At 33.9% G+C, this 24,846-nt stretch overlaps 4 protein-coding genes across 10 annotated transcripts in view; 2 read left to right on the top strand and 2 right to left on the bottom strand.

Annotated features, from left to right (window-relative positions):
* Positions 1-3: 3 nt before the first annotated feature.
* Mt2 (Methyltransferase 2) lies at positions 4-1,233 on the bottom strand. Its single transcript, XM_008198777.3, has 3 exons — positions 1,046-1,233; positions 520-992; positions 4-475 (listed from the first exon to the last, which is right to left on the bottom strand). Exons 1-3 carry the CDS (start codon positions 1,098-1,100, stop codon positions 14-16), a joined length of 990 nt encoding a protein of 329 aa, XP_008196999.1. The 5' UTR covers positions 1,101-1,233; the 3' UTR covers positions 4-13.
* A 4,087-nt stretch (positions 1,234-5,320) lies between these two features.
* Positions 5,321-24,846, top strand: part of LOC103314036 (G-protein coupled receptor 161) — a 52,581-nt gene continuing 33,055 nt past the window's right edge. Inside the window, exons 1-3 of one of the 3 annotated variants that reach the window (XM_015982839.2) lie at positions 5,321-5,507; positions 8,688-8,745; positions 17,808-17,826. The gene's annotated coding sequence lies outside the window, so the exon portion shown is untranslated. The remainder of the gene's footprint in view (positions 5,508-8,687; positions 8,746-17,807; positions 17,827-24,846) is intronic. The other 2 variants (XM_008198786.3, XM_064357632.1) reach the window with 2 other exon arrangements.
* LOC663161 (uncharacterized) overlaps positions 13,938-24,846 on the bottom strand; it is a 55,999-nt gene continuing 45,090 nt past the window's right edge. For 4 of the 5 annotated variants that reach the window (XM_064357633.1, XM_008198784.3, XM_008198782.3 and 1 more), the window contains exon 10: positions 14,097-14,291. In XM_064357633.1, coding sequence (XP_064213703.1) covers positions 14,114-14,291 — 178 coding nt within the window. In that variant the 3' untranslated portion in view covers positions 14,097-14,113. Of the gene's footprint in view, positions 14,051-14,096; positions 14,292-24,846 lie in introns of those variants that run through there. The other variant, XM_015982842.2, reaches the window with a different exon arrangement.
* LOC663135 (serpin peptidase inhibitor 25) lies at positions 22,179-23,560 on the top strand. The gene is made up of 4 exons (XM_969195.5): positions 22,179-22,336; positions 22,380-23,153; positions 23,200-23,350; positions 23,394-23,560. The coding sequence occupies exons 1-4, from the start codon at positions 22,229-22,231 to the stop codon at positions 23,519-23,521; spliced, it is 1,161 nt and encodes a 386-aa protein (XP_974288.1). The 5' UTR covers positions 22,179-22,228; the 3' UTR covers positions 23,522-23,560.

Raw genomic sequence — 24,846 nt, 5'->3', positions numbered from 1 at the left:
TAAAACGACTGAATCATTGCAATAGTTTTATTAATTCTGCTACAACACGGACGTTAATACTGTTCCCCAGTAACATATACTTTTGTTTATCGCTTGTATTTTCCGGGAATGTAAAATCTTCAGGAAAACTCATTAGCCTGCCAACCTCCCTAGGTGTAAAAAACCGCATTTTCAACCCATGTGCTAATTTCAAATAGGCGCTACTTCCAGGCTCGTGGTCGGAAAGTTGGTTGAATATTTCAGGTGTAATTTCGGGCAAATCGCTATAAACACTTCCGGTGCCTTTAACGTAACGTCCGTAAGCCTTAGTGAAACAACACGTGTTTCTCGAAGTGCTATAACGTATATCTGTGGTTTCCAAATAATTTGTTAGAACTTTATCGGTTAAATAATACGGAGTTAATTCGTTTTGTTCCAAAACTTTGCTGATTTCAAAGCAATGAGGGGCGTTTTGTTGATTAGGAAATTCCGTTTTCTGAAAAAAAAACCGTAATAATAGTTAATTAACGTAATTCGTACCAAAACTCCTGTCTTAAAATTGAACACATTGGGAGGTTTTTTGGCGAGACAATAGTACCGATGCCTGGTGTTAGGTATCCCAATTTGAGTAGGCGTGAGAATAAATTCCTGGTAATTAAAGCCGCATTTTTCCAGCGTTTCAATTAACAAGTCCCTCATTTTTGACCGTTCAAAACCTTTCACGTTTTCTATTAAGATTCTAGTCACTTTGAGATCAGGTAAAATCGCTAAAACGTGGATGAAAGATTTGGTTCGTTCATCGTTGATGTCCTCCTGAAGGCCGTTTCGGGTAAAGGGCTGACAAGGGGGCGACATTAGAATTGTGTTAACGCCTAATTTATTTATGAACTGTGGTGTCAGGCTTTGAACGTTGCGATTGAGTAGATTTATGTGCGGGAAATTGTGTTTATAGACTGAATTGGCTGTGGGGTTGATGTCGACTGCTGCTTTAATTGTGCCTTCTACCCCACTAACTGTAAAAAATAGAAATAAAGCGAAAATTAGCAATAAACTGGGCATGGGGCACCTTTTAACGCCCAATGCATCCCCCCAATGCCACTGTACAGTTCCAAAATTTCCATTTTTTGCTTTGTTTTTTATTATAGGTTAAGTTAACCTCATTCATTTCAGTTCAAGGGCTCTCAAACTTTGGGACTTATTCGGAATAATTTTTTTGAGAAAACTATGAATTTTCGATTTACTCAAATTTTACCAATCAATTCGATTTGCCATTCTCTGTGTACCCACAAATTTTTGCTAAACCATTCCAAGCCAAAAATTTTTATTAATCTACCTGTTCAGAACCACTGTTTTGAGAATTTTTAAATAGTGTTTCTTGCATGTTCCTGTGTGTGGGAGGTTCGAATTCCGGTTCTGCCATATTTTTTTTCGCAATTTTTATAAAAAAACGCAAATTGTTATAGAAAAATACACACGACTCTTGCAAACTTTATTGTATATACCGAATTTAGTACACTTTAAATTGTAACAAAACAATTAAAAATGTAGTTGCGGCATTCAAGAGACTGAACAGTGTTGCCCTATTTATGCAATAAAATCTTGCTGCGGAAAATTCAGGGCAACTTTGTTCAATTCTTCTCAAACAACGCGATCTTCGCTTATTCACTTTCTTTCTAAGGAAAAATTTAATTTTTAATAAAATGTTGAGAATCTCTTCATATTTTTTCAAAACTTGGTCACAAACCAGGGTAAAGTGCAGAATTAAAAGCTAAAATTCTGTTTAAATCACGGTAAAGAACCGAGAATACTTACCCAAAAAAATGCCATTAAAACGATTTTCAGTGAGATTTCGAGAACAACATCGATGTGCTGCCTTTTTCTTAAATGCTCTGGCATTTTAACAGTGTCGTCTATGTAAACAAGCGTTCTACAAACGACAAAAAACTCATAAAACAAAATATCCCAACCGAAAATATCATTAAAATGCGACACAGCTTTTTGTAGGCAGAAAAAATCGGGTTGTAGTTTAGCCAAAGTTTCGAAAACTTGGTCAGAATCGACGCTATTTGCGATACGTGTCAGTAAAGTTTTCTTCTGAAAGTGGTAGCATTGTTGAATCATTTGCAACACCGTAATGGCAGTAATGATTGAAAAAATTAGCCGAAAAAATAGCACCAGATCGCTAACACTATAAATTAAGAACCTAAACCCAAACATTTTCATAAACACAAAAGTATCGTAAAGTCTGGTTATCAAAACAACAGTAAACCAGGCCATAAACGTGCACTTGCAGTTGGTACCGCTGCTACTAACTTGCGACAGATTTTTCACCATGTAGTACCAACTTCGGGTGGTGCTGTTGATTCTAATCAGCGAGAAAATTGCTGAAAAGTACGAATTCATGCTGACTACGACTCGCAAAGAATTTTGCATTAAACTTCGATGTCTGAAAACTGCACTTTGCAGAAACATACAGAATGAGGAGGTTATTGTGTAAATTATGATCAAAAGTAATGCGTAAAAACGTTTTTTAAGCGAAGGTTTTTTCGTTGTTGGTGTTTCGGGAGTCAGTAGAATGTATTTTCCGATTTTGAAAACTGTATCAAGTGCTTTCAAGCTCATTTTACGAATGAATAATGAGAAAGGGAGCAGCTAATGGATGTAAAAGCGCTCTAATGTTTTAAGTATTTGAAATTGTTTACTGGAACAAAGTTTAACTAGTGCTTTAAGTGTTTCTACTTTCTATAAATAAGTAATACTTAAAACTAATCAAGGTGCAGTTTTCTGTCTTAAGTTACACGTCGTTTAAAATTCTACCCTGAGTTCAAACTGTAGTATAATAATTACAAAAGTAGTTACAGTACTTATAATACTGAAAACTGTGGATTTGTTAATGTCGTAAAATCTTGCGGCCGAAAATTTCGGTCGACATTGTTCAATTTCGTTGAGCAACGAATATTTTTTGTTATTAGTAGTTCTGGCAAATATTTCTGAAAAATCAGCGAAAATATCGTCAAATTCTTTCACGACTTTATCTGCAAGCATTATGAAGTACAGTGCATAGGTCTGTAATTAAAAATTCTTTACTTTTATTTAAAAAAAAATGTTTTTTTTTACCCAGAATTTAACTAAAATCACAAGTCCCCCCAAAACCTCAAGTGAAAAGTTGTAATAAACAACTCTCGTAATCATCCCTTTGGGACTTTTCACATTATCGTCAATCAAAACAAGAGTTCTACAAATTCCAAAAATGATAAAGTAAAAAAAATTCCACCCGAAAATATCATTAAAACAAGAAACAGCCTCTTTGAGTAAGAGAAGATTGTGTTCCACACTTGGCAATGCTTCAAAACCTTTCCGAATAATTTCTTTCTGCGAGTGGTAGCACTGCTTCACCATGTGCAGCACCGTAATCCCCGTAACAGCTCGAAAGAAAATGAAAAATATTTGCAAAATTTGGAAAAAGTGCGTTTGAATAAATCGAAACGCAGCTTTCCTCATAAACGCCACTTGCATGCAGATGAGTATCAAAGTTTCGCTAACAAACCATGCCACAAATGCGGTTTTGCGACTGGTACCACTGCCACAAACTTGCGACAGGTTTCGGATCAAGTGGTACCAACCGCGAGTCGTGGTTTTCACCATAACTAAAGCAAACACCGTCGAAAGTAATAAACTAAAATCGGAAAGTACTCGAAGAACCATTTGCATCAATCCCAGGGTTTGGTAATGGGGGATTTTGCAAACTATATTAACCAGGGCGCCAACTGTTAGAAACACCATCAAGATAAAGGCGTAGATTTTTCTGCCCAAAGATGGGGTTTTTTCGGAGCGTGATTTTGGGGTCAAAAGTGCAAATTTTCCCAATTGGAAAATTGTGTCAATTGTTTTCACGTCCATTTTTCGTGGGAAATGAGACTAAAGTCGGATTATTGACTGTTTTGAAAGCTTGCTTTGCTTAGTTGTTTGGTGGGCGTCGTGTTTTGTTCATTAGTACTAATTTTTGAAGTGAATAATTTTATATCGATTCTTGACAAGAGTGTAGATTGACAAATAATGGACAAAATTGCAGTATTTTAATAAGAAATATAAGAAAAAATATTATATATATATTATATTAAATATTATATATTATATATTATATATTATATATTATATATTATATATTATATATTATATATTATATATTATATATTATATATTATATATTATACATTATATATTATATATTAAAAAAAACTAAAAAAGAATAAAAGTAGAACCAATAAATGCGTTTAACCAAATATTTTACTTATGAGTAATGTTGGTTGCCTATACCATTTAATTTTATCTAGGATATTGTTAATCTGTGAATGAATATATTAAATAAACAACCAAGACATAATAGCTACAACAAAACTATGATTTAAAATGTTAATACAAATATTTGCAATTAGTTTATTTAATAAACAAAAAAAATACAGAATCAATAATGTGGTTTTGAGAGCGAATATTTATATTTTTTTATTATTGTTAATTCTCGTTTGAATAACCTTTTTAAATCAATCAGCTGCATCTTCAAGTCTTCAGACTTGTGTGCCCATTTTCAGCGATATTTTCTATTTTAGACTAAGCTTTTTTAGTTTAATACAAAATACTATAAAAACTATAAAAACAGTTGTTATTATATTCTGTCTCAATTAGCAGGTTTTCTTGGCACTAAATTTACGCCTAGAATTCAATTTAACACAGAATCATACGAAAAAACAAAAAGTTTAATTATTGATTTATTTGACCCAAAAAAAAAAATATTAGTGTGCTATTGTCATTTTTTTGTAGTTTTGAAACAGCAATTATTCGTACTTATTTATCTGATAATTGTTCTGAAGTCAGTATAAATCAAGTCCTAAACGTAAAACAAAATAATAACAAAATTAAAAAACCGTAATTATTTACAAAAATTTGTAATAAATAAAAGCAGTAAAAATGTAAAAAAAGCAATAATTTGATTAAAACAATTTTTTTATTTAAGAAAGTAGATTAACAAAGAATAATTGTTCTGTTCCTAATTTTTATTAAACAATTGTTACTTTTTTTGTCTAGTCATCTTTTAAAATAAGTCAGACAAGAGTCGCCGTCTTAGACGGTCTTGCCAAATCGTTACTCAGTCTTTCATATTAAGAAATTTTGAAAGAACTGAGGAATTGCGTTATAGGAGTGGATTTTGCAACAAAAAATTGACACTGAAGTAAAAACAATAAATTTATTGCAAGTAAACGTTCAAACTTTACTGAGAAAAAAGCCCAAATCTGGAGCAATTTTCGTCATTTTCCGTCCACGTCCGGTCCAATTTCCTGCATTCGCCCCCATGTCATAGGTTGCAGCTTCAGTCCTTGACGTCCCATTTTGTGTATTTCTTGCGTGAGAATGCGCGACGCCTAAGTCGTGCCGCACAATCGTCAGTTGGCGTCTATATTTCGGCGTCGTCAGGCGTCGAGTGCTTCTCTCGTCGTCCGTTACGAAAACGAGAAAGTGCCGATGGATTAAAAGTAAGTCCAACTAATCCCTCAACACCAACATCGGCCCAAATTGACAATTTCAAGTGTTACTCAGCCAAGTTATTGCTTGGCGCCAAAGCTATATACAGCGTGTTCACTATAATTGTTATTCGTTTAATCCAAGTATTGATTCCGAATAGTTGGACAATAAAAGTAATTCAGTTTTTGTTGGCTTAAGCGGGACTGAAACTTGCCAACTGACCTAAAAATAGACCGTTTTCCATTGATAAAATTTATTATTAAGACATATTTCAGGACTGCAAACTTGAAATATGCGTGTAATGCAAGTGTTTGTTTAAACTGGTGGGAGAGAACGCTGTAAATTACAGTGACGGTACAATTATTTCAAATGGAAAATCATTAGTTCAAAAAGCGTCCACGCTACTGGAAAATTGATTCCGACTAAAACCTTTTATTACTATTTAAATGTAAACTGCGGTTGACAATTATGTTCCCAGTCATGTTTGCCAACTTCTAAACACAACTATCCTTGTTGTTTTCATTTTCTTCAAACAGATCGACTTTTTATATTTTGATTAATGTCTTGGCAGTGGCTTTTCCGCCGAAAAATTGCTAGTTTTACTAATGGACGTATAAATTTAAATAATGCTTTGTTTTTGATTCATAAAAATAGAAAACTATAGGCAAGGAAAGACATTTTTTGTTTTTTTGTTCATTGTCTATGCAGCTGTTTTCGATATTTTACATTATTTATGGCACAGAAAAAGTTTAATTTTTGCTTGAAAAAGTTTGACATAATGTTATTAAATGTTTATCTTGGGCAATTCTTAACTCGTTTTATTCTGTTTGGAATAGAGTTCTTTCAGCGTTGTCTGTTCCGTGGTATCAAAAATAATTGGCAAAATAAACAAAAGGATTGTCTATTATAGTTTCAAGGTGTTCTAAAACTGTTTGAATCTGTAAAATATCATTAATTTTTTTGTGTAAACACGAACACGAACGCCAAAATCGTTTAATTTGCTTTTAATCAATTATTTACAACTCTGTGTAGAGCATTTGGTTTAATTAGACCGCAAGTGGTTACCACACACTCGCTTCATTTTCGGTTTATTTATTCACTTTTGTGGAGATAAAGGCAATTTGTTTGGCACAAGCTACAAAAGTCATCAGACGACAAATTATCAGATTTTTGGATAAAATGAACTTAATTCCAAAAGTTTAGATTTTAATTAGTTGTGGGAAAGTCTGTGTAAGAAATTTAAAAAATCAAATTATTTCAAAAATTAAACAGAATCGACATTTTATTCGCACCTTAGGCGAAATCCGGTTCTGTGAGAAAGACCAGCCCTATAACTGGTTTGACTGTTGTCTCATTTGTCCTACGAATGAGTAATTGACCAATAAAAATGTAAAAATCACCTCCTACTTGTTTATCTGGTGCACAAAAAATTGCAAGACGATTGAAGCGTTTGTCATTGGATATGGAAGGGGAACTGCACTCCCAGCTGTAAAACGGACCAATCACAAGGCGATTAAGACAGAACAAAAAACTGTTGCTTGATTATTCTGTAAATGTCGGACAAACCATCTGGAATTTCGCTGTTTTCTAAGAAAGTTTTAAGGTTTCTATTACACTTTGGTTCAAAAATCGTGGATAAATTAGAATTGACTTGTTTTTGATAAAGATTAATTCTCGCAATTAGTTTGTGTTCAAACTCAAATATTTTGCAAGTTTTTCAGAAAAAACTCAATAGTTTCGCAAAATTCTCTCACAAAACTTAAAAATGAACCAAATTAGGTGAAAAATCTTTATATCTTTTTAGTTATTAACTTGGCCAATTGAAATTTATGAGTTATGTTTTTATTTAAACAATTTAACAAAAAAATGGTGTCTCATTTTCCTTTTTATTTTGTAAATGTCGGCCAAACCATCTGGAATTTTGCTGTTTTCTAACAAAATTTCAAGTTTTCTATTCACTTGGGTTCAAAAATTGTTAATAAAACACCGAAGTTATCTGAGCCATAGCGTTGCAAAGCCCAATTGTTCGTTTCAGAAGTAGTTGACAATTTTCAGTAATATTAAAAAATTATCGAACCAAGACTGCATGATTTTTGTTGAAATGTTTGGTGGAATTCTTGCGATGAATTGCAACGGTTCTGTCGATTCGCAATCCAATTTGAGCCGCGTTTCTCGTCTGGAAACTGATTCATAAAATAGGGATTATTACGAGACATTTCCATTAACACGCGGCATTTGCCTAACAAACGTTCCGGCAACAACCGTGCCATAAACGCCACTTTCTTCCCTCTTACAGTAATAATATTTAACGAAGATATCAAACCGGATCGAAGAAGTAATAAGGCAAAGCTCGCAAAATTGGCTTCGTGTTAACGCATTAATCAGTTGTTGTAATTTTTATTTAGTCGCTAAAATTTCGATTGATTTCTACGTGGAAAAAATCGTGGCAGGGTTTATGAAAGTAGGGTAGTCTTTATGAATATTTTACTACAGCTTGGAGCCAAGGACGCATATTTAAGTCCGGATTCAGCAGAGAAGAGTGTCAATATCTTTGAAATGTTCTGAATTATGTATAAGGTGGCAACTTTCGATGGCTGGTAATTATTGCGTCTGAATGTGTGTTCTCTGGTTTGTGTCGCAAGTAATTTGTCCCCTCCTTATTGGATTTAGTGAAACAAAGCCAACTCCAGTTTACGTTGCTACAAGAATTTGATTATAATTTAAGCAAACTTAATGAGACCTGTGATCGCGATTTTGCAGTTTCAGGATTAATTTTTGATCAAGTGGACTATGAATAAATTTAAATTCAGTAATAACTAACAATGCCAAGACTGTGATGAAAAACAAAAACACAAATTAAATATTAATAACACTTTTATTCTGAGTAAGTTAAATACAACAACATTATAATAAGATTTTGAGACGCTCTAAACATCCGTCACGTTTCATGCAACCCAACATTTTTCCTTAAACGTGAGGGGATTAGCGTCGTTTCACTGTCACAAAATAGGTAATTGAAAACCTGTGGACGGTAGAATCCGACTAAATTGTTTCTTTGTAATATTGTTCGGCTTGTTTGCAAAGTAAGGAAAATGGCAATGCGTTCCGACTGGAACAGAACGCTGACTAAGTTGTTATGTAGAGAGATTATAAATTTTTTGATCGATAAAATGCATATTTTTGCTTTCCAGACTGCAATTTTGAGTCATCTTCCGCCTTCAACTAACTCACCCATTTGCTATTCTTGCCGTAAGTATTGCCCACAATTTCGCAGCTAATTTATTGAGATAAGCATTTGTTTATAATTCAAACATTTCAACAAGTGGGCATAAATTTTACGCCCTCTTAATTACATTTTTCCAAACCGTGTTTATTTCGAGCTGGGATTAGTAATTCTGTAAATTGTACTTTGTCCATTGAATTATTCTGCTCCTAAAAGCCACAGAACCGATTCGCAAACTATCTCTTCATGTTGACAGAGTTATGGCTCGAGGGGTTACACAATTTATCCCCAAACTTTTACTACTTCTTTGCCATGCCAACTTTCGGATGTTTATTTTTAGCGACACTGCAGATATGACTTTCCTGCTTTCAGCGAAAACAAACACTTTTATTTATTAACTCCAGTTCACACACAAAACGGTGTCGCATCAAAATTCGATTATTTAATTTTAGACAAACCTCGTTTCTAATAATAATTGTAACCTTCAGGGATCAAGAAATAGACGCTTCTACAGTCGTAATAATATTCGTGTGGTTATTGCTCATTACTGACCCGAATAATTCTTTTAATGGCTCGTGCTTGTCGATACATTTTTCCGGCTATTTTTGACGTAATGACTCCCAGCAGTAATTAATCACAATTAGTCTCGTTATTATTCGATCATCGCGGCCTTGTTAGCGCAGTTTTTGACGAATTTAAGGGTTGGGCTTTTAAATTTTAGCTCGATTGTGCTCACACATTTGCAGGACAAATGTGAAGGACGGAACCGTATAGAATTAAGACCGCAATTTATAAAAAAAGACATAATTGATCATCCTCTGTATAAACATTGGCTTAAAATATGGTGGTTTTGTCAAAGTAAACTTTTGAGCTTTGTGATTTTTTCGTGGAGAGACTTTTGAACTAGTAAAAAAATTTTTTTTGAAAAGAAATACCGTAACGATTTTTTGGTTATCAACAACTTTAAACAAACTGACTAAAATGTGCAAGAGTTCAAAGTTCAGCTCTTGTACTTTATTCGTTTCTCTCGTAGAGTAATTCAAGGTTTCAGTTGCATGTTTGTAATGTCAATAAATAATGTTCCCGCTGAAAGAATGTAAATCAATCTACATACACCGATAAATTATTGCTCTCTTTAATGAAAAATTGTCACTGGTAGAGCGTTACACAAATGATGGTTTTGTTTGACGTTTTGTTTTGCCTTTGTGAGCAAAATATCTGCACAAAGCCACAATATCATGTTCTTAAGTCGTAAAAAATGGGCCTTTAAACATAAACAACATTAAAAAAATTGTTACGAATTTAGCGAGACACTCGGAAAAAACTTTATTATTTTTGTGTGTACATTTTTTACGCGTGCAATAAAGAGCTGAACCAACCCTGTTTTTTATTTTTTTACGTTTCTTTCAAGTTAATCAGCCTCATCGTGTATAATCCACATAACCGTTTGTGTTTCTTTTCCGCTTTATTATTCTACCCTTAGCTGTATCGCTTTAATAACATCTCGTGCAATTTTATCATTCTGAGCAGTTTACCGAAAACAAAGCGTTCAAATTTCTCATCTCCGAACATCACAAACATCAAAGCCATCAAAATGGTGGAGGCGCCGGGCCAGAGAGCGATATTTGAATTAAAACAGCAAACAGGTTTTTTGTCGGTTAGAATCACTCCTTTAGCAGCAGATTGTAATTGAATTAAGTGGCGAAGGCGCGCTAATTCGGTTACCGAACGACTTTTGACTTTTCTAATTAGTGGCAGCGTAAAAAGTAAAACGGGAATAAGTGACTGAGTTAACTTGTCTCCACGTTTAATTACCAAAGACATGTGCAATTTCCGCTAATCTCCTCCACCGCCTTATAACCACGAGCCCTTTCCCAGTCTCCAAGTTCGCTACTAAAGGGCTTATTGGTGTTTGATCCCTCGAGTCATTCTTTATAACGGTGGCTTAAGACGTGAAAGCTCCAGCTTTGACGGATTTGTTGATTTGCAAGGGAAAATTGATCTTTTAGGCATGAACTGTTGCTAAGCCGCTTCGGGATTTAATTCGTCGTAAGAGCTTTCTCGTTACCTCAGGTCATTTAAGTGGTGTTAGGCGATTGCGTTTTTATTGCACTCAACGAGCAACAAGTGCTTCTGCTTCATTTGAATCGCCGGGGGAGATATTAGACGAGAGCGGTCGCAAAAAAAATGATAATTTGCTTAATAGCTTTGAGTCGATCGGGAAGTTTCCTTCTTAATGCACTTCATTAAGACTTTTCGAGGAGTTGCAATAATTGCAAACTAATAATAAAATTGTTTTTGCCCGGTGGTGGAACAATAGTTTACTTAACTGTCATGATTCCCACAAGATTTGTGTTAGGCTAACAACAACATTGTTGTTTGCTTGGGCAAATCTGCAATAACACGATAGCTAATTTTAAAAGTTTAAAACCGGTGTGGGAAATTTAATATTCATTTTGCGATTTTTTTCTTGCAATATTGTCTGTAAACTTGAGAACATCACAACCAATATAAAACTTTAAACTTGGGCAAATTTTGAGCATAAATCACCAATCTAACTGAAGTTTAATATCGGGCCAATATTCCACCGGTGAACTTTTCAATTCGGATGCCGACTAATCCTCTAATTTAATTAAAATTATCGCCGAACTTCCATCACGGTAAACTTTTTGGCCATTTTTTCTAAACCATAACTTTGACCAGAAGTCGTAACTTGAATGCTCACATAGTTGTTTATTTTCGAATCATGAAGCGCGTTTATTATTTTTTCCCAAGGGTGGCAACTTGAAAACTTTGCGCCAGCTAAATGGGGCTTAAAATAGGGTTTTTGCACCAAAAGTAATGTCAGAACTTTGTTTAAATTTAATACCCTGTTGATGAATGGAGTGTTATACCAAAAAATGAAAATTTTTATACGGATAGCCAACAACAAAATAGGCGACCCATATTTTTTAATTTTAACCAAAGCTCAACCGTTTTTGAGAAAAATAATTAAAAAGGTGAAAATTCCTGGCATGACGTCAGCAATGTTCCTTTTTGAATCAGCTAGTCACAGAACTCGAGATAGAAAACTGGGCCAACAAAGATAGCTTGAAAGACGTACGTTTTTTCTTAATTTCTGCCTCTGTTGTCTTATATACGACTTCAGATGTGCTGCAGGAGCAGTCATTTGACCAAAACACAAACTCCTGCAAAATATTAGAACACAACACAGTCACAATCGACAACGCACGGATTTGACATTTGTATTTGACGTTTACCAACCCAAACGTAGGTCGTAGCGTTAATTCGGAAATAAAATTAACTAGACGCCCTCTAGTGATGACTTTTGAACTATGTCGAAAACAGTAAAGAAATTCTCGTAATGCCACATTTAACTGACATTTAATGAATTGTTCAACAATTTTGCGTGTATAGTGTTAATTACTTACAATAGAAAGAATTACTTTAAAAGTACGTGGTGGTAAATACTAGCGTTGACTTTGGTTCTGTAGTTTTTCATGGTATAAAGTGTTTATTGTTGGAACTTGAAAGTGGATAAAAAGTGAAAAATATTTAAATTTTGATTACAAAGTGTTATCAAACAGTTGTCTAATTAAAGATTATAAGTAATGGATCACAGCGAACACAAAGTTTGGCTCAAGAAACCAATAAATTAGTGAAGTGTTATGAATTTTAGGTTAGAATTTTCCACTGAAAAAATCATGAAATGCTGCGGTAAATCTACAAAACTACAATAAAGATTAACAACTGCTGATACACTTAAACGTAAATTATGCCAAAAGGTAGGTTTTTCAATGTCTTTGTAATAATTTTCCAATAAAGAAAGTGAACCAAACAGTCATTCGTTATTCGTGTTTTCCTCGTCATCTCTCATTTGTCAACATAAGTTTCTTGCATCAAAGATGAAATAATCATTCCGCATAGGCAATGTAATAATTGTGAAGCCCCAAAATTCGTACAACGCTCAAAATATCCGAATAAACATTTTCCCGCCATTTAAGGTTACTGTTTTCGACCTAGCTCAGTGGCGCCCCCAACGGTAATTTTACTTCCGAATTACTAAAAAAGAACCGATTTAAAAAAACTCAAACCGATATTACTAGACATCATTTTGTGTCTACTTTCAGAATCTGCAATTTCCAAAAACTTTTACTTTTGAGTATAACACTCCATTTGGGGTAATTTAATGTAAATGCGGTTCTACAATCCCCAATATTGGAATCGAATGTTTGCTCTGATTATGTGAGGGAACGTATATTTGGATGACGTTCGAACTGATATTACACTAATTATTAATCATAAATATTTAACCAGCGCTGTGGTGCATACCTAAACGTTCCTGAACTAAATTAACAGTCAGGACACGCGTAAATATTTATACAAAACACCTAAGATTTGTCGAAAGTGGTGAAATTGTTATTACAACAAACATAACGTCTATTTCACCACAGTATTTAAACGTTCGTCATAAAAAAATAAAAACTGTGTTTAATTTAGATAATGGCACAAACGTTAAACTCTCAAAACAACGAATTTTATCGCTGGATTGTAATGTAATTGCGTTGAATGCTAAAGCCGTTGGATGAAATTTTGTAGTTGCTCCGAATTACTAGTCGTTCTAAAGAAAGCTTTATTTATTTATTGCTTTTCGAAATATTGTCTACACACTTTCTATGCAGATCTATTGTAGTTTTTTACAAACTTAATTGGCGCAGTCGGTAGGATCGTCTTTTAATTTCTTTAATTAGTTTTTGCGGGCGAAATAATTTAAACATTGTCGCTTATCATTCGAACTGCGAGGTTTGTAATTGGAATTGCACAAGCAAGCAAAGATATTCCAGTCTAAGGGAGAATAATACTGCAATTATTCGGTCTTCCGTTTCAGAGTATCCTATGATGATATTAATTTGGCGTTGCCATTGAGGTTTCAGATAAATTGCTTCACTAGTCTGGATGTAATTCAGTGCTTGATATCACGTATACTTGTTTGATTATAAACTATCATTACCTACCCACTTCCAGCTGCGATTTGACATTTCTCTAATTTCTTATCCAATAATAGAAAAATGGGCTCTTGCACGTCTTGTATGCATACAAGAGCCAGATAAGAGGCTTACGACGCTAAGCTGGGTGTAAGACGTGATCGATCTTGGCAGAATGTTAACAATATCTCCTATAAGGGCTTAGCTAGTGGTTTTCTGAAGAAAACAATCTCTGTGTTATAATATTGTAGTTTTAGTCAAACATGATTTTTCTTTATTGAAAAAAATTAGTGCTCGTTGGGACTTGTTATTCCTATTGATCTCCTCCATTTTTCCAATTTCCTGGCTATTAAACAAAATCTGGGTCAGAATGTGGAAAAAAAAACAGGGGAAAAAATACAAAATCAATTTAATCGACAAGCTGAGCAACGCAATCAGTGTTGGTTATGGCATGAAGCAGAGCCTCCTTGACGTAGGTTTCCAGCACCGGGAGGGCCCGCTGACGCAGATGTCCGATCACCCAAGATTTCAGTTTCGACGTGAGCCAACTGAGAGAGGCCAAACCGGAAATGTCGATGTCGATATCTCTGTAACAAAAGAAATGATGAATCGGAGGATTTACGAATGTGGTGCTTTTCCGCTCGCGTGATAAATGGACGCTATTAGAAACGTGTTGACGGAATTAATTGACACGTGATCTTGATGAATTCTCGGTGTAATGAAGCGGCACATGTTCCAGGGTTTTAAGTTTATTGAATCGAAGCTTATTGATGACACTACACTACGCTGAGAGGATTTAAATTTGATTTCGGGGCAAATAAAAATATAAACTAAACGATAAATTATGCTAATTGAAGGAGTTAATGGAAAGTCGTCAGTATGTATAAATTATTCAGTGCTCTTTCTATATTTACTCAGAAGCATGTGAGTGCATTTAATAAAAATAATCGGAATTACTAAAAATACTCACACAGCGATAAATAAAAATGAAACTAAAATAAATACGTAATAAATTCATGAGTTGCAATGACGCCATGCTTGCGTTACAATTAATTGGAGTTCGAGCAAAATTAAAATCCGGAAACATTGTCTGTAATTGTTGATTGTGTTTGATGTTTCTGTTTATTTGAATAATGTTAATACAGGGTGTTAGGGAATGGCTTGTCATGATCAGACGAGTTAAAAACCCTTATATCATTTTTCCAAAAAATGCGTACTTTATTTAGAAACTCACCCACCTGTTGAGAGCCACTGTGTGGCTTATGGTAGTTTATTATCAGTTAATTTTTCCTTTAAACGAAGTGCAGATGATGGCGCGTAGGCGTGTTGAGAATTTTTCAAAATTGTGTTTAGTTGTGTCGAAGGTTCGAATCCCAGTCCTGGCAAAAAAGTTTTTTTTTTTTTTCGTAAAATTAAATAACCAAGCACAAATTGAAATAGAAGAATAACGTTGTGAGCCAAGAAGTTAATTTACCTTCGCTGTTTTGCCAATAATATTAAAATTTACGCTGATTTTTATAATTTTATTTCAGCGGTTCTCAAAATTTGGGGCTTTAATCTCAGAACGATTTTTTGGGAAAACAATACATAAATTTTGCTTTTTGCTAACACGCTGTATAAACTAATAAAAAAGTATACTTTGGGTTTAAAAATTGGGTCAGTCGTAAATCATGTGAAAATATTAACCACTTCAAGAAAAATAAGGAAATTGAAATTCACACTGCGCCAAATACCAAGTGATTTAAACTCACTTTAGCCCTGTCTCAAACACAATTTGTAAGATAATAGGTTTAATTATTTGAAGAAAGATAAGGAATCGTGGCGTATGGCAGAGCGACTAAGGAATGTCGACAAACTGTTAAATTTAATTAAGCGAAGAGCTTACGACTTGGGGGACTTTTTTCGACATTATTTTAAGTTACTACAACCATATATATGAGTAGATTTGACAAAATGACAAAGAAATCTTATTAAATTCACGACGTTGCGCAAAATTAAGTTTTATTAAAAAAGTTTACGCATCGGTTTATAAATCAAAGGTATGTAGGTTGAAAACAAGCAATCTAAAGCTCATTTTGCCCCGCGTTATAAAAAATCGACTTTAATTACGTAGAAAAATGCAAAAATCTTTGAATAAATTGCTTGTTATTACCTCCTGAAAAATATCCTTTTTGCCAAGTCAATAAATATCGTGGCGCTTTTTTGTTTTCCTCCCCTTTAATGCATTAACCAATCACGTAAATTGCATTTTGTGTGAGGTTTATTTTTGTGTTATTGATCTCAGTTTAAAATATTTATTTTTTTAGTATATTTATACTTTATTAAGGTTAATTAGTTTTGTATGAAGGTGAGACTAATGAACTCGGCATGACCATAAAACTATTATTTTTAGAATACTTCAGAATTTTCAGTTTATCTGCAAATGTTTGTTCTAGCGACTGTAGATTTCAGTCTAACGTCTAACGATTTTTCAAATGCAAACTCCGGTAGTCGCAGCAAAGCTCGTGATATTTCTAGGGGGTTTACTTAGATTCAGCATCAGTGGATCTGAATAGCAACGGATACACACGGATTTGATGTTTTTGCCGTCAGAGCATTGATTTAAAAACATTCAACGGAAAAGCCATGAAATATGATTGGGTTAAGAGCCAATTATTATGCCAACCAAAATTGGCGAGCAAAGAAGTCGGGCTTGCTGAATATTTAATATTTAATTCTTCGAAATGTAAATTTCCAGTGGGCGACAGTCGCTTGATTCAAGAAACTCAGCTGCAACTGGGACTTGAAGTAATTGAAAGTGGCTGCTCGTGGTGCACACCTGATCAAAAATCGCTTGTTGCATGAGGAACACCAAGATTAACAACGTTCATGTCGATAATTATTTATTTGGGTTTGGAAAAAATTGTTTACTCCAAACATACGACAGGAGCGTCCAATTGTCTAAAGCACTTCACATGTAAAATGTATGAAACTGAATAAACGAATAATTTAGCGATGCAGTCGTTTCTTTCGAATTTCGAATTAATTTAAATTCCAATAGTTTGAAAAAAACTCTCGAAGGACATTGAAAAGCCGTTTGAAGTTGTATTTTCTCAGCTTAATACACCAGTCGGAGAAAAAATAAATATTTCAATTTGCTGGCAAATTGCTGCTCCCGTCCAAAGACAGGACATAAATAAATGTCAAATTGGCTCGGTTTACCGGATAATAAAAGCGAGTGAATCACAAAGTGTGATTGCCAAGGACGAATTTTTTATTTTAAATTTCAAATTGCCCGAAGGACCGCCTTTGTGAAAGTTTCAGACGTCTTATCACACTTATCAGGTAATCTCAGACGGCCGTGGAAGAAGGTTAATTGCTCCATTTCCCCTAAATCCCGTTTTTATTATTTTAAAAATCGTTTACTAATCACTTAGTTGGGCCTGTAACTCTCAATTTACCCACTACACATGTGGCTAAATTAGAACTCTTATCACCAATTTATCTAGCAATGTGCCACATGTCGCGAAATCTTGTATCTTAATAAATCAGTGTTTACATCTAACACAATTTCCGCTTGTCCAACTCTAGTAAATTACAGCTCCTGGTGCTTTTAGAACTTGGTTCTGCTTGAGAGCAAAATTTGATCAATAGAAGCAAATCAGTATTGACCGATTTTACCTGAGAATTAAGATTTTTACACCCACATAAATAACTCAAAGTGTGGCAATTCGACTGAAAAGCTGTTGCATCCGGAAATTTATTGCGACCATTCCATTGTCATTTCCGGAAACTTCCGAACAACTTAGTCAGTCGTAAAATAAATATTAAAGTGCAGAAATGAAGTCACCAGAAGTCGATTAGAAAAATGGCTTTTTATTGCCCTGTTTATCAAATAATTTGAATTTATTACCGACACGTGAAACGGATAAATATTTTGCAAGGCAAACACGAGGAGCATATTTTGAATGAAAAGTTGTTTATGCCATTGGGAGACGAAATCTGCGGTCAGCAAGATTTAGACTCATTCTAATATTAAGCCTGACTGCGGGACATTTTGCGTCAAATGAAAAATAAAATCGACAACAAACAACCAAAAAATTACAATGTTTCAGGCCTCTAAGGCCGTAACAAAAGGGACTGGCAAGTTTCGTGTCCTGAAATTTAGTTAAGGAAGTTTGCTAAGGCATTACAAGCATCCTAATATGACACACTAACAATAGTTTCTTTCAAAATTGGGTCCGTTAATTAGTCCTCTAAATTCTTTTGTGGTGCAACAATCGCATGTTTACCAAAAGTGGCTAATCATAACAATGTTTTACATAGGAAAATACAATTGGTATGCTCCAGCTATCCCGATTTGATTTCCAATCAAATACACGAATTCAGCACAATCTGATTATAATTTTTTTTCTACTTGGGTTTCACAAATTGTTGCACTTTTGTGCAACTCTTTTTAGTAAATTTGCATAATCTGATCTTTTTGTTTTAAATTCGGACTGTCTATGAAAATCTGACATTTTATTTGGCAGTACTGTGAGTTGTCATAGGAAATTTATTTTGGGTTATAATTGATGACAACCAAGGACTGTTGTCAGTTTGCTTCGTTTTTTAAATAAATAATTGAATACGTTTTTATTGTTATTCTACTCATTAGCATTAGTTAAAAAAGTCGGGTCTGTCTTTCGTGCATCCTTCAAAGCATCTTTTGATACACACTTTCTTATCAACAGAAGTTATTTTCGACATTTTAAATTAATAAGCAGTAGAACTGACAACACAGCGAATTTTTGACAAGACAACGTCATAAAGACAGTACCTGAGGCCAACCTGACAAAAATATATCTACGCCTGCTGAGACTTTAAAACAATCGTGAACGGATAATACTTTGAGCAACTCTTTTTGTAAATTTTTAGGAGTTGTTTTGGAAGTGCTGGGTTGGGTGTCACTAGTCATCAGTGTAATTTAGTCAGTAGCGTCAGTAGCCCGAACAATTAACAAAAAAAGAAGAAATAGTTTAAACATATTTTGATAAGTTAAACTAAACGAAAACAAAGAATAAAAATAGAGAGCAGAAAAAATAGTCTATTATACTCGCTTTATAAAACTTAATTGCGTCACTCATTCGTCGTGCTCCAAAACCATTCATGTTTTGTATAATAATATACTAGGCGGATTACTTTTAACAATAAATTTTTACTGTCACGTAGAAACTGTTTTCCCGCTAAAAGGGGAATGTTTTCCCGACAAGACCGAAAACAGAACGCTTTGATGACGAATAACAGAAATGAAGGATTCATTTTGTGTTTGTTATCGGTGTTAACGACGTTGAATGCTTAATCCTTGTTGTGAAAGCTTTCAAGTGCATGCACATGTTTCCGTTTTTTCATTCATTCATCACATAAACGCGGATTTACTCTCACAAAGTGTTTTTTTTTTGGAAAGTTACATCGAAAAATGATCAGTTTAGTTCGTCAAAATTGTGTTTTACAACTAGATTGCTATTGGCAATTTATAAATTATTTCGCCGATTTAAGTAGCAAAGTTTCCAATTTCCTGCCGGATGAAACTTCACAAGAATGGCAATTATTTGTAGAGCTCCAAGTTTCAAACAAGAATCTGGGACTAATTTCAAATCCCAAAAAATTATATAAAATTGTTTTAATAAATCAAACCAAGTTGATTGTAATTCTCATAAATATTTTATTCATACACCGATTAATTTTCATCGCAAAACTTGATATAAATTCGGCCAAAAATCCAAAATAGACTCTGTTGTCGCTTTCACGCCTATGGATTGACCCACACCTGCCTTTTCCCATCAGCACTTTAATTGGGTTTGCTTGAAGGGAGTTTCCTTCAATCACCCCACAGACACGCAACAAATATTACTCTGAAAAATTCAAGGGCTATCTCGACTCGGACCCGATTTTTTGTTAGGTCCCTTAATAGGGCACGAAAGTGTGTATTCGACTTGACGACCTCTTCGAACCCTCTCAGAACGACAAATTCTAACACCATAAAACTACTGATCCAATTTAAAAAAACAGTCGTCTTGTTTCTAATTTCTGGGTGCACATACACGGGTTAAAATGCGCGAGAGAAGTATTAAATGTGAGTTATGGGGTAATAATGGCTATTATTACGGATAAAAAGCCGTGGTAGCGCACGGAAGCGTTTTTGGCCTCGTTAAAATTATTATGACAATAACTGGCGAAATGTTAATACTCTTATAATGGTCCTGAAACGGTTGTGACTGATGGTTTGTGGCTTTTTCGTGACACCTGTTTTATAATTAAGCTTCATACGTTTCTATTTATACTCACAGTTCGGTTGCGAATTATTAATATCGAACCGAAAATAGGTGACGGAAAATCAATTCCACTTTTATTTTCCGTTTTATTAAACTATAAAATTTAAGTGCCCCGTTCGTAAAACAACATATTTGGCTTCCTATAACTGGTTTTAAAAGAAACTAGATCAAACAAAAAAATTCTAAATTTTTTTTTAGTAACTAGTATTTATAGGGTGCTCAAAAACTAGCGCACCAACTCAGTGGTACGTTATTGAGAAGCAAGTGCAGATTACGGGAAAAATGTTGAAAAAATTCCTAAAGTCATATTTTAAAAAAATCTGGAGCTACAAGCTTATTGTGTTAACTTCTTTAGTTTTTATTATTTTTTTTGTTTTTATGTTTCATACCAGGTAATCGTTCCGTAACAAAACGATGAATAATTATTTTTAAATTTACTATCAAATTTTTGCAGTTTTTTTAATTAAAAAAAATTAAAATTCATCCAAAAAATCACAATGTGTAGATGTGCCAACACTGGGAATTATTTCCCAGGAAACCGTTTCAAAAATATTTTATTTTATTGTTGCTCAAATTCTATTGCGATCATGACTGTTAGACAACGTTGCCACATATCATTTATCTAAAATCCGTTATTTATCAATAACTTTAATTTTTTTACTATTTTTACCTTTATATGTAACCAGTTCTCTACCACACACCATTGAGTTGGTGCGCCAGTTTTTGAGCACGCTGTATTATTTATATATTATATATTATTTTATATAAATATAAAATAAAATAAAAATAATATTAAAATATTATAAAAGAAAAATTCTGAAAAAATCTCATGTATAGAGAAAAATTTCAGCAAATGCTGAATTCTATGTGATTATTTGATTTTGAAATGGAGTGAAAATATACTTTCAGAGACTTATCTTGATTTAATTTAAATCGGCTTGGAACTTGTTTTCGTATAATTTATTTACGACAATTTAATCGTCAGATTTTAGAAGAAGAAAGCAAAAATTTTTAATTATACTTTGTTGAAAAGGCAGTTGTAAGTTATCTAAAAATTTTTTCAAGCAAAGTAAATGATCTCAAAATAACTCAAATCCTCTTTTCTCTCTTTTGATAACATTATTAAACGTTTTATCTTCTTGAGTTAACAGAGCTTCTCAATTTTACAATTTAAATTCAATCATTCTATTTCTTGTGATTCAACAATTTTTAAAATTTATGTCAAGGCTTTCATCGTCAAAAAATTATGATTTTATCTATTTTTTTTAATTTCTATATAACAGTAGTCTCAAAAAATATTTTTTTAAATGAAAACAGAAAAGTTATCTTTAAATATGTTCCAAGTTATGCGATAGAACAATAATTTCTCTGCCTCAAATTGTTTCAACCTGGAGTTTTTTTTATTTACAAATGAAGTAAAAAAAAATTTTACCTATTTTTTACCAAAAATGTTGTTCGCCACTTGTTGCATGAAATATTGGACAAATTGCTCAATTTCTAGAATGCCAAGTTTCATCACACGTCTCTGTAGTTCTTTAGTAAGTTTTTCAGTCCTTTCTTTTAATTTCTTAATTTGTTTGTGTCTTTCTGTTAAAATATTTGAGAAAATAAATAAATTTTTGTCATTCTACTCTGTTTTTTTCAAGACGCCAAATGTCCTGGTCCTGAAATAATCAGCCAGTTTAGACAACAACTAATTTTCTAGGATTCCACCCTGTTTTTCGTGTGCCTAATTTTTTGGTGGTCTATAGATATTATATAAGGATAAGGATTTAAGGCCTCTTTGGTTCTTACTTTTGGGAAAAGTTATTTTTGTGTTAAATTTCAAGAACACAATGTCCCTATATTAAGCAAATCTCTTCAAATTGAATGGCTCTTACTTTGCATTTTCCAACTAATGCTAATACTCTACGGGCAAGGTTTGCTGAGTGAAAATAAATTACGCTTTTGTGCAAAGTCACTTCTCTGTAATATCGCCACGTGGGAGCAATATTTGCAATAAACCCTGCTTTTAAACACGAAAGATAAAACCGCTGGTCTAATTATGTTTAATTTTTTAAACAAACAAATCTCGCATTTGAGCAGAAGAATTTTGATAATAATTTTAATAAAAAAAAAACGACTTTGTTTTAAACAGAAGCCGTGACCTCTCTTGGAAATAAGAGATTACTAAACTTTAATTACTGAATTTCAAGTGTAAATAACACAGTCGCTGGCAAACTTACGATAAGATGAAACGTTTAATAATCTTTTTGTTCGCAACTAATGCAATTTCTTGTAATAATATTCACAAAGATTTCCAAAAATCGAATGATTTATTCGCTGCTTCCCTCTATAAAGTAAGTAATTTGTCGTAGTTCTGAGTAATAACACAGAATTTAGGAAATTGTCAAGGACCCCAAATATGCGGGCAAAAACGTGCTCATAAGCCCGCTGTCTGCTGAAACAGTGTTGGCTTTGGCCCAGTCTGGGTGTGGCGATGAAACAAGCCAAGAAATCCGAACTGTTCTCCATCTACCAAACGACCAAAACCAAATTGAGAATTTGTACAAAACTGTGCTCCCAACACTGGGCGTCCAAAGTGCCAATAAAATTTACGTCAAGGAAAAATTCACAATCCGGTCCGAATTTACGAAAATTGCAAAGGAAGTGTTTGGCTCCGATTGCGAAAATGTGAATTTTTCCAAGGAGGAAGCGGCTGGGATTATGAACCAATGGGTTGAGCAGCAAACCGGCAAAAAAATCCGCGATTTGATCAGTCCTGGTGTTTTGAATAACAGGACCCGCTTGGTTTTGGTCAATGCTTTGCACTTTAAGGGGGAATTTTCAGTCCCGTTTCCGCCAGGATTCACTTATAAGGAAAATTTCTATGCGGGAAACTCGCAAATACAAGTGGAAACCATGCACAACCCAAGTGGGGCAAAATATTTATATTTTGAGTGTCACCATTTGAACGCCAAATTCCTGGAATTGCCGTTTCAAAATGAGGCTTCGATCACTTTTATTTTGCCTAACGAAAAAAACGGTTTGGCCGCACTTGAGGCACAAATCGGTCGGGTTTTGGTGCCTCATAATGTCACTCGAGACTTGGTGGAAGTTTCTTTGCCCAAATTCACAATCGAGAGTGGTTTCGAGTTGAAAAACGTTTTGCAAAATGTGAGTCCTTAATTGAGTTGTTAGAACTACCAAATTGTGGTTACAGTTAGGTGTTAGCAAGGCTTTTAACGAGGCTGAAGCCGATTTGAGCGGAATTGCTGGAAATAAGGGCGATTTGGTCGTTGATAGTGTGAATCAGAAAACGTTTGTGGGGGTTGAGGAGGGGGGTGTGGAAGCAGCAGCTGCCGCTTTTGCCAGTATGACCGAAAAATGTTTTTTCGTGTAAATTTTCGTTTTTAGGTATTCCAGTTCCTCCAAGTGCCGTAGTCGAGCCTTCGAAGCACTTTAAGGCCGATCACCCCTTCCTGTTCTATATTAAAATTAAGGGGGTTATTGCCTTCCTCGGAAGATTTTTAACACCGAATTGAATATCTTGTACAACAAAATAAAGCCGGGTAACAGATCGAGTTGTGTAAAAAATCGCCGCAACCTCTCAGAATACTAAGCGCTTCTTTCCCTCGAAGGTTTTTCCACAAATTACATGCATGGAAATCAGAGCTGCATTTACATACATATGGTAATAGCACCGACATTTTATTATTGGTGTTTCAGGCCGGTGCGTAGCTGCATTCTAAACACCCTAATAATGGCATAAATTATGTCGGGTGATTTTTTTGACTGAAATGACGCGATTAATTGATCAAATTTCCGTACAAACACCCTAATTACGGTGCGGTTGGAAACCGTTTCACCCCACTAAATCCATTTAATAACACGTGTGGATTGAATAGTTAAGGGAACGTTGATGGCTTTTGTTACAAACTGATTTTTTCCAAAATTAAAGTGTTTTTTAGAGCCTACATTAATTTCTAATGCAGCTAAAGTTTTAAAAAAATTTTTGCGAGCAAAATTGACCATTTTAAGTTCAACAAACTTATTTACAAGATGGCTGAACTTCCGAAACTTTGAGAAATAGCAATTGTACTTTTGAATTCGCCTTTTGAAAGTGAGTAAAATTCACTCAGATTGTGTGTACTTATCTGTCATAGTTTTTGATGTTTATGTCAATTTTTGTGTTAAAATTATTATCTATTATACAGCGTGCTCAAAAACTGGCGCACCAACTCAATGGTGTGTGGTAGAGAAGTGGTTACATATAAAGGTAAAAATAGTAAAAAAATTCATTGTATTAAAGTTATTGATAAATAACTAATTTTAGGTAAATGATATGTGGCAACGTTGTCTAACAGTCATGATCGCAATAGAATTTGAGCAACAATAGAAATAAATTATTTTTGAAACGGTTTCCTAGGAAATAATTTCCAGTGTTGGCACATCTACACATTTTGATTTTTTGGATGAATTTTATTTTTTTTAATTAAAAAAACTGCTAAAATCTGATAGTAAATTTTAAAATAATTATTCATCGTTTTGTTACGGAACGATTACCTGGTATGAAACATAGAAATATAAAAAAATAATGAAAACTAAAGAAGTTAACACAATAAGTTTGTAGCTCCAGATTTTTTAAAATATAACTTTAAGAATTTTTTCAACATTTTTCCTGTAATCTGCACTTACTTCTCAATAACGTACTACTGAGTTGGTGCGCCAGTTTTTGAGCACCTTGTATTTAAAATATTACAGTGCTTAAACCCTTTGCGACAATTAAATAATTTTTAATTTTTAAAATTTTTCTAAAATTCTTAAAATTGTCAATAGCTGTCAAAATTCAAGGCTAGTATGATTTTTA

The sequence above is a fragment of the Tribolium castaneum genome, chromosome 6 (assembly GCF_031307605.1).
Source record: "Tribolium castaneum strain GA2 chromosome 6, icTriCast1.1, whole genome shotgun sequence".
NCBI lineage: Eukaryota > Metazoa > Arthropoda > Insecta > Coleoptera > Tenebrionidae > Tribolium > Tribolium castaneum.
Note: the sequence above shows the minus strand (reverse complement) of the source record. Positions and strands in the feature narration are given on the sequence as shown.